A 10,202-nucleotide genomic window follows, 5' to 3' on the forward strand; every position below is an offset into this window, starting at 1 on the left:
CCCAAGAAAGGCTCTTCATATACTTGGCAAAGTATAGTCTTGGGGATCCAAACTTGTAAGAGGGGATGTTGGGCTTTGCTCGAGCGGGGAGTAGGAGTACGTTCATCCGAAGATATTAAATAGAATGATATTGGGGAGGCCATGTTTTGGTTGACGATCCATTAAGTGGTGACGGAACGGATCATAGTCATGGGCCACTCCGACGCCTCCTCCACCTTCGCTCATTCTGATGCCTTCTCCCCCAACACAGTCACCCCTACACTTTCAACGCTGCCCCATCTTCCAGTAAGAGCAACTCTAGCAGACCCCGCAAAAATACGACCCGCAAAACGCGTTTGCGGTTTCACGAAGATCGCGTTTGCGGGTCAAAAACATGCGCGGCCGAGCAGAACCCGTATCTAAACCTGCATAATTTGAAAAAATACTTTCGCGGGAGAAATTGCACAAACATAGTTCATCACATACTACGTAGTTCATCACATGATCAACAAACTACAAGCATAGCTATACTACATACTACGTTAAACTAGTACTAGGGGGGTCGGATCTGACGGCGAGCACTCCACGCTTGCAAGTTGCAACACCGAGCCACCACCTCCAAATGTCGCCGTCTCCCACTTTCTAGCTTATACTTGAACTGGTCAAATTTGAGGAAACTTACTTGGTGAAGCATTTTCTTGCAGCATCAGGATTTCTTCTCTTCAACTCTCACAAAAAAATGACGCTTGGTGAAGCATCTTGTTGCAGCATCAGGATTTCTTGTCTTCAACTCTCACAAAAAAATGACTCTATATGCTAGCGTCTATAATAAATTATCTGAAAAAACTTTTAACTAATTAGTTGGCAAGTAAAGAACAACACTAACCTTTTAATTAAATAATATATGGCGTATTTTTTTCAAAAAAAAAAGATGCTATTGTGCAAAATGCCTGCGATGAACACATGAAATATTTCCTGAAACAAATGGCACAGGACTACTTTGATTGAAAGTGCTAGTATTCTCATGCACGTCAACTTTCTGGACACCATTTATCATTCGTATTTGCGAGCTCAAATGTAGACTCATGCACAGATTTGAGAACAAAAAAAAACATAGTGGTTAGAAATGATTTGCAACCGTAGGGTAATAAACCAAACCAGAATAGATTTTTTTTTCCAATTGATGCTGGTACTGTGAATACATACATAATATGATAGCCACTAGCCATCAAGTTAGTACTCCCTCCGCCATGAATTACTTGTCGCAAAAATGGGTGTACCTAAACATATTTTAATTCTGGATACATCTATTTTTATACCCCCTCCGTCCAAAATATAAGTTAGTACAAAATTGAGTCATCTATTCTAAAACGAAGGGAGTACATTTCTGCAACAAGTAATTCCAGGCGGAGGAAGTATTTACAACACCGGACGGCCAAAAGAATTGACTAGTAAACAGACCATGGAAAGTACCCAGTGTTGTCATGGACATGAGTTTTGTGGGCATTCATTTTCCATATATTCCAGCTCAAATGTAAACTCAACAAACAATTGATAAAAACACAAAAACAGAGCAGTTGGAAATGATTTGCGGCACTAAGACAAACAAAAACAGACAAGACCAGAATAGAATATTTGGCAGCGCTGCTTCGCATGCTTAATAAGATCCGAGTAATTTTTGCCAATACATACTCACCCTACATCTCTGCCTCCGTCCTAGTCGTAGGCACCAATCATCCATCAGGCTACTAGTATTTACAACGCCGGATCATTCCACGGCCAAAACAATACGAGTGTTGCAGTTCAGTCACACCTCAGTGACCGACTACTAACAAATGACTGGTAGTCCAGAGCAGCAGTTGCTTCAATCTCAGTGTTATAGGCTCTGATCATCCAAGCAGATCACTTCAGGCGCCCTCCCTCTGGACATCATCGACGACGACTCTGGAGAGGACTCAATCACCGTCAGCTTCTCGTCCAGATCGTGTATCTGCTTCTTCAGCTTCTCCCCACGGTCAGGCAGCCTAGAAACCAGCGTCTGCACCACTTGTTGATTCTTCTTATCAGCAAACCATATCATAGACAGACAAAGAATCACACTACTCCTTCCCATATTTACAAGAGAATTCATTACCGTGTTCGAAAGGGTTTGCGACAGCCGGTTGATTTTCGCCTTGATTTCCTCAGGGCTCTCTGAACTTGTATTGCTTCCAGAGTATGCTCTTGGAGTGAAGTCCTTTGGCTTGAAAGCATGGGCAGCGCTGCGAGAAAATACAGTCAGGTTGAAGTGCCGGTTCCACTCACTCGATAGTGAATACTAGAAAGATTGACAAGGCTTTACCCGTTGGCGACATAGTCCATCGAGGATGCCTTGTTGTACTGCCTGGCCATCATCGGCATGGCTGGGTGCTTGCTGCACACAAGAACATCAATTAAGGTTAGACAAGGCTTGGAACATGACTGCTAGTGCTAGCTAAATAAAAATGAGCAACCAGAAGCAACATTGCCAGGTGTTGAAAGCCTGCAACACTAACCTCTCCAGAGCTTCAGGCTCCAACGAAGGCAAGACTGCTGTTTTGGAAAATAGGAGGCTGTGATGGCTTACACCCGCTATCCCTTGTCGTTCCAGAAACTCGATGTGCTCCCTCAGTGACTCATCCCTGAAAAATTCAGTACAGGTAGGTGAACAAACATCTCAAAAGAGAGCAAGAATGATCACTAACATTTGCTACCATGGAACTAAATTCAGAAACAAGCTGTCACATTTCTCTTTGGTACCCCACTGTTACCATAACTTTAACTAAAGCCTTCAGTATATCAACATTTCTACATAACTCATAGAGGAACCTCGACATTTTGTACATGTTCTGGCAGATTAATACCACATAATAATCAAAACCAGTTCATTATATTTCAAGTTTATTATGATAAAATGTACGAAACGCCCATTGTGTAAATGAAGTGCCGCATCAACTATCCATACAGAGCATTTAAAGGCCACACGGCAAACAAACTTTTCAAAGTATCACTTGGTCAACTTATCAAGGTCAAAGTAACTCTGCCATAACTAATAGAACAAAAAGTATATCTTACATGACAAGTTGCTGTCCATGCTCTTCTTGCAATTGCTTTTGTGTAAGGGAAACATCAAAGCCTTGTTCTGGCAGACTAAAGAGCTCTTGAATGTCCTGAAGATATGAGAAGAATTAGCCATATTATCCAGTAGGACATCCAGAAAGCATCGACAAGAAACAGATTTCGTCAAGGAAATGAAAAGTAAGGGTCTCAGGATCATCACCCTCTTGCTGAAGTAGCGTGTTTGTTCTTTCTGCTCTGTGGCCGTTCTAAACAAGGCCCCCTTGAAAACCTGGGGGAAAATGGACCATGTGATTCAAGGAAGGGAGGTATAAAACTTAAAGCTAGAGGTGTTGTCTGAAAAACATTGGAGTAAAAGATTCTAGATCATATTTGAACCTGCAATTTATATATCTTTTCTTCGATGGTCCCAGACGTCATCAAGCGGTATACAATCACATCTTTGGTCTGACCAATTCGATAAGCACGATCCACGCTCTGATTGTCCGTACTGTAAAAAGAAGATTGGTAAAGGAATAAAATACTTGATCTATGAGGCATTACATGAAGCCAAAAGGAGAAACACTTGATCAGGAAGTGTACTGTTCGGGTACCTTGGATTCCAAGCAGGATCAACTACTATGACACGAGCTGCCTTGGTGAGTGTAAGTCCCAGCCCACCAACTTGTGTGGTCAGCAAAAATATCTGTGCTCCAGGCCCCTCTTGGAAGTCCTGGAGATACAAATCTTAATAAGTAAGCAACATAAACGATGTAGTGGAGTCCTTGACAATCCTTTCCCTCTCAGCAAGTGATGCATGAATATTAACCTTGACAATCCTTTCCCTCTCAGCAATCTTGGTGGTACCATCAATGCGTAAAAAGTTGTAGCCCTCCAGTAATATAGCTTCCTGTTGCAATAGTCGAATGTGTAAGTAAACTGGCCAAAGTAGGTAAGATAGGCCAAACTTGTAGCCTTCCAATAATGTAACTTCCACATTTCAAACATGATGATGATGGACAAAATCAACAGCATTTGGGTGCAAATAGGGTAAAGAATAGATGCTGTTAGACGCAATTTGATCCCAGCAGTAGATAAAAATGCCAGAAGGCAAGTAGTCATGCTAAAGATCATTTTATTAGAACATTTGTACTATTATTACTTGAATGATCTGGCTCTTATAGAACAGGACTTGGACAGGAGGACTTGAATTATCATGTTATCAGAAAGTGCATACAATAAAGAAAAACACGGTCTTTTACTCTACTTACAGAGTTCATCGTGTATGTCCGTATGTCGAAATACAAAAGCAATAAAGGATGGAAGTCAATAACTATGCTTTGAATACAATATATCAAAAAAAAACGACATGCACTGAAAAGCAAACAAGAACAGACCTGAATAAGGTTTAGCATTTTGCGTGTCTGGGAAAAGATAAGGACATGGTGTCCCTCTTCAAGAAGTTTCCGCTGCAACATAAGATACGAACCACTTAGTTTACGTAACAAATACTCCATCTGGTTTACAACTTTTAGGGAACTGAAGAGAGTACATTTCTACCAGCTACTACATGCATTCATAAAAAAACACTTACCAACAAGGACATGATGAAAATTAATTTGCATGAGACCTCCTCGCCGACTTGCAGCGCTTGGTCATCATGAGCCATGTCTGCAAGGTTCATGGCCATTTTCTCTACCATACCCATATCCTTGTTATCCAACATGCCTTCCATGCCTTCCAAGATGCCCTCAGCAGCTCTCTTGGTCAATATCAATGGATGGTCGCATATTTTCTTCAATACCTGTTGAAGAACAAGAAAACAATGAATGATGAAGAGACTGACAAGATAAATAAGGGCAAAAGAATAAAAATGTCCTCAATTCTCTATACATGCCTTATACTTTGACAGAGGATCGCAAAAACAAAAGCCATATTTTGAATTCGAGTGGGTATATGATGAGCATAACATGAACAAGAACTGAAGGAGTACATGAAAGCAATAAGATCGGTGCAAAGAAAAGGCTTTGACACTGATCCTTACCGTGATTGCAGCCAATGGTGATCCTTGCATTGATGAATGAACAAGATCACTGTTCAGAAAAGCTTCATATAGTTGCCTCTGCACCCAGAAGAAAGACAGGTCAAGATTATCATTGGCCAATTATTCAACCAGTTTTACATTCAATTTACACCAGAATTTGTACCTGGCAAGCTGTTAACCTCAGCCAAACAATTAGCTCATTCTTCTTGGAAAGTTTTTTATCATCTGCCGAACCAGTATCAAGAAATACTTCACTTTTCATACGACGCAAGAAGTATGGCTTTATCCGCTCCCTTAATGCCTATGAAGAGTATTCAAGTACCAAACAAGAAAACACATATTATAACAAGTTTAGTACGACTGACTTCAAGTGATAATCAGATAATCTGGAAGGATGAGTAACATTTCAACAACGAAATGCAGCAAACTAATATGGATTGATCTAAATGGCTTGTCATCATCCATGGCTTAAACTAAAAGTGAACACTAATTGGTCTGGAATTTGAATGCAGTTTATACACATTGCTTCCACATGTTAATTAAATCAGAGATGAATGTACTACTTTGTTAATATATGGATACAGTTTGTGTAACATAAAACTCAGCTGATGCCCAACTTGTAATTTCACAGCAAAATGGTAAGAACAAAAACTAATGCTTGCAACATATTGGGCTATATCAAACACCATAACATAGAGGAACATCTCATATCCAAATTAATATGAACACTAAAAAGGTCAAAAACCATGCAGAAACACTAACATGTTGTCTGACCACAATAAGAGGAACAGGGCTTAGTGTCACCCATCTTCTGGATACAAGAAAAAAGGTATTACCTTTGCAACAGTTGAGCCTGTGTGCTTCTCTCGATTGGTGGCATTCTTGTCATTTCCTCGAATGATAGCCGATTCATATCTTGATTTGAACCTGCCATGTTCTCGACATATAAATAACAGTAGATGGTGCAAAACAATGGGACAATGTTATGTAGGAGGAGAGTACTTACTCGTCCTTATCACCCAAGACCTCCGGGCAACAGAAATAGAAGAGAGCCCACATTTCCTGTAAGAAAACACGTGTTTATTTGCATTGGTAATAAGAGTGCAGAGCATATAGGAGCATCTAGGGCAAGAAGTATTAAGAACTTCAGATAGGCGGTACCTTTAAATTGTTTTGAATAGGAGTTCCACTTATGACGATGCGGTGTACACAAGGTATTTCGAGTAAGCTTTTGGCCCTTTGAGTACTCGGGTTCTTGATAATATGTCCCTCATCAAGAATAACATAGTTCCATAACTTGCCATCCTCGTCTTCATCAGTATCATTATATGAGTCACCTCTGATCAGCTTGTCATACTTCCCTTCCACGTTGCCATTGTAGAAGTCACCTCTGATCAACTTGTAATTGTTACGGACAATGTCGTATGTTGTCAGTAGGATGCCACCCTCCTGTAGAAGAGATAAGGAGTTAAAATAGCTGCCATGATTCATTAAAAAATGCTGAATGATAAGATATTCTTCGAAATAGCTAATGCGAAAATGAATATCTACCGATTCCCAGATATTGCAAATTTCAAAACAGAAGAACCCAAGGTAAGAATGGTTATGTTAAGAGTAGGAAAGCAGACCTTGAATGCATATTGAAGCTCAGAGTTGCGAACATTTACGCTGGCACCAGAGTAACTGTGGAAACAAGGAACAAATTAGTGCCGATTGACAGGATTTGACATCAAGCAAGTTCAGGAACAATAATATGTAAGAGCAGATCTTACTCCCTAATCTTATGTTTAAGGCCGACAACTGAAAGTTCCTTCGTCCAATGAGTGAGAAGTGTCTTTGGCGCAACCACCAACACTCTCTTGATTAAGCGGCAATGGAACAATCCAGCCAGGAAGGCGGAAACCTGCAAGATAGAAGCAAGGGTGCAAGCACCTGTCAGCAAATTGCAGGCACATTGGACCACTTCATATTCATACTATACTGTGGCTGAAGGAAACAAGTGCAGATAAACTTTGCGGCAGAGAGCTAGCTAAGAAACAACTATATATAAACATAAAGTAGAAAAAAAAAGCTATTCTTCTGTCCGATGATGATTTCTTCCAGTTCCACAAATGCAGAAACTAAAGGGCACAAAGGATGCAGGTGCTCAAACAAATTATGTACTAGTACTACCAAAAATAAACACGAATGTGTTTGCTACAAGAAAAGAAAAACATGAAGGTATAGACAGCAAACCCTCGCCGCATTCTAACGCCATAATACATAAGGTATACACTGCTCCAATCAATAGTTATAATTCTGAGGACTGACATACATAAGGTCATCACAATACCTAAAATCCATCAATGGTAGCACTTGATATTCATTTGATCCTTGTTCTAACTAAACGACAATTAACAGGATATGAATCATTGAGATTGGAAACAGAATTAAGGAAGGGGTTAAACAGACAGACCTGCATGGTCTTGCCGAGACCCATGTCATCCCCAAGGATCCCTCCAGTTCCCCTGCAATGCAGAACCCAGAGCCACTTGAGGCCCTCGCGCTGGTGGGGGTAAAGCATCTTGAAAATGCTTCCTGGGAGCTTGTAGGGCTTGACCATTTTGCCGCACCCGGTGGGCTCCATCTTGAAATCCTCTGTTTTCTCCCAGCCAACATCCTTGTCGGAGTCATCAGCAGCACGGTTCTCCTTCTCCTCGCTGACACCGTCATCGTCTTCATCAAAATCCGCAAAGGATGAGGGCTTTGATGCTGCCCTCTTGCCCGACTTGGCGCCGCCATAAGCACTTGCCCCGGTTTTCTTCCCCTTGTCATTGGCATCATCCAGAACACGGCGGTCGGTGAAAGCAGAGGCGAATGATAAATCTGGGTCTGGTTTCTCCACCTTGACTTCCCTCTTGACCACCGCCGTGGGTTTGGTGTTCCGCTTGGCACTGATCTCCTCCTCATCGCCAAGATCAGAGAAGTCGAATGGTGAATCTGGGACTTGTGGTTTCTCCAGCTTGATTTCCTTGTCGACAGACTCCTCCTGAACAATAAGATCGGCGAAGGCAGAGGAGGTGAATGATGAATGTGGGACTTGTGGTTTCTCCAACTCGATTTCCTTGCTGACCACTGGCGTGGGTTTGCTGTTCCCCTCCTCCTCCTCCTGAATAGCCAGATCGGCCAACGCAGAGGAGGCGGATGATGGATCTGGGACTCGCGGGGGTTTCTCCACCTTGACTTGCCTCCGGACCACCAGCGGCGCCTCATCCTCAGACTCGTCGGAGCTGGAGACATGGACGGGGGAGGGGGCACCCGATTCCGGCCCCTTGGGAGGCGGCGGGGAGGAGGAGGAGCCGTCGGCGGCGTCGTAGAAGCCGTCGTCCTCGCCAGATTTGGGAGGCAGCGGGGAGGAGGAGGAGGAGGAGGGGCCGGCGGCGGCGTCGTGGAAGCCGCCGTCGTCCTCGGCGTTGACGGCGCAGGGGAGCGGGGCCCGGGCCTGCGTGGGCCGGGGGTGGGCCTTGGGTCTGTCGACGGAGAGGGAGTCGAGGCGGGTGGTGAGGTCGTCGAGGATGTCGCGGATGCTGTCCTCGTCCTTGTCTTTGGCGTCGGGGGAGGAGGAGAGCTTGCAGAGGCGGCGGCGGCCGGCGAGCTTGACCTTGCGGTCGTGGGGCAGGGGCCCGTCGGCTTCCGCGTCGGATTGCGGCGGGGAGGGGTTAGGGTTTTGGGTGGGGGGCGGCGGCGGGGGGCGGGGGTGGGTCTGGGTGAAGCGGAGCAGGCGGTCGTTGAGGCCGTTGGGGGTGGGCGGCGGGGCACGGTGGGGGTGCGGCGTGGGCTGGGGGTTGGGGTTAGGGTTTTGGCGGTCGGCGGAGGAGGAGGAGGAGTCGGCGGCGTCGTCGAGGGCGTCGGAGAAGCAGTCGAAGGACGGGGGCGACGCCATGGATTCGACTCGATTCGATCCGATTGGAGTTGGGATTGGATTGGAGAGTGGGGGTTGGGGGAAGAAGAAGAGGCGGAGGAGGAATGCGGCGGCGGCGGCGGCGGAAGGGGATTTCAAATTTCGAATGCCTCCGCACAACGGGACGGAACGGGAGTGGAGTACAAGTAGAAATAGATAGATGTGGGGAGAGGAGAGGGGACGCCAACCAACCAACCCAACACGCTCCAAGAATGTGTTTCTTTCCTCTTTTCCCCCCAAATTCTAGGGTTCCTCTGGTTTGACACATAAATTTTACGGAAGAAATACAATGCTTACCGTTTCCTTTCCAAAAAATTTAGAGAGTATGTGAGTTGTTTGATCCGCAGGATTCAGCTCCGACAGGCCTTTTCCCTTCGCGGTACGGTTCCCACACGGAAAATCTTGCCCACTCGGATCATTTCGACACGATAGGATTATACGTGGCCTGTGCTGCAGCTCAAACAAAATCCTGTAGAGGACTCGGTGGCGTTTGGTTTTCAACGGGCCCTTCGGTCCTTTTGGAATACTATGAATCCTCTCACCTTTTCATATGTATATTATTCGTTATGTGGTTTCGCTCAGTGTGTCACAACATCTAATCGAATGTTGTGTCATGTTCAATCGTATAGGAATGAAAAGCTATGGGACACATCATAACAAAAAAAAAGTTAGAAAAGCACTTTGTTGCAATGTTGTGTCCTCTTGCAAGAGGTTAGGGTGGATACAATTAAATAGAGCACCGAGGAAACCTTCAGAAAGAAAGAAAAACTATAGCACAATAATTCCTAGTGCTTCAAGTTCTCCAAAAGTCTTTATGAAATATCTCTGGACCAAAGAAATCTGATGGTTTTTTTTTTGAACAAAAGTGGTTTCCCCTCGATTTTCATTAAAAAAGAACCATAATAGCAAACACTCCTACCGGGAAAGAGGCTAAGACCGTCAATCTGGGATACATCCCAACCTGCTGACCAACGGAACACCAGGACCAGCTACCAACGTCTCCCAAAGAGGGCTACATATATGGTCCAAACCAACAACAACAGTTATTGAATGGGCTACACAGTTTTTAACACGGGAAAAGAGTCATTGAATAAGAGTTTTTCAATAAAAGACTTAGCTGAAGTGGCGTACATATTAGGCATTAAAATCTATCTATAGACATAG

The 10,202-nt window shown here is 44.0% G+C and overlaps 1 protein-coding gene across 2 annotated transcripts; it reads right to left on the reverse strand.

The window, feature by feature from the left end:
- Window positions 1–1,597: 1,597 nt before the first annotated feature.
- On the reverse strand, window positions 1,598–9,161 carry LOC109760703 (SNF2 domain-containing protein ENL1). Of its 2 annotated transcripts, XM_020319514.4 has the most exons (19): window positions 7,554–9,150; window positions 6,871–7,001; window positions 6,727–6,781; window positions 6,260–6,547; window positions 6,105–6,160; window positions 5,935–6,025; window positions 5,262–5,399; window positions 5,099–5,176; window positions 4,649–4,858; window positions 4,452–4,523; window positions 3,884–3,964; window positions 3,669–3,787; window positions 3,454–3,565; window positions 3,278–3,346; window positions 3,073–3,167; window positions 2,514–2,639; window positions 2,321–2,392; window positions 2,114–2,240; window positions 1,598–2,017 (listed from the first exon to the last, which is right to left on the reverse strand). In XM_020319514.4, the coding sequence occupies exons 1-19, from the start codon at window positions 9,018–9,020 to the stop codon at window positions 1,856–1,858; spliced, it is 3,549 nt and encodes a 1,182-aa protein (XP_020175103.1). In that variant the 5' UTR covers window positions 9,021–9,150; the 3' UTR covers window positions 1,598–1,855. The 2 variants fall into 2 exon arrangements, with proteins under 2 accessions (XP_020175103.1, XP_073365523.1); XM_073509422.1 differs by having other exon boundaries at window positions 1,598–2,240; window positions 7,554–9,161.
- Window positions 9,162–10,202: the final 1,041 nt, after the last annotated feature.

Source organism: Aegilops tauschii, chromosome 2 (genome assembly GCF_002575655.3).
Source record: "Aegilops tauschii subsp. strangulata cultivar AL8/78 chromosome 2, Aet v6.0, whole genome shotgun sequence".
NCBI lineage: Eukaryota > Viridiplantae > Streptophyta > Magnoliopsida > Poales > Poaceae > Aegilops > Aegilops tauschii.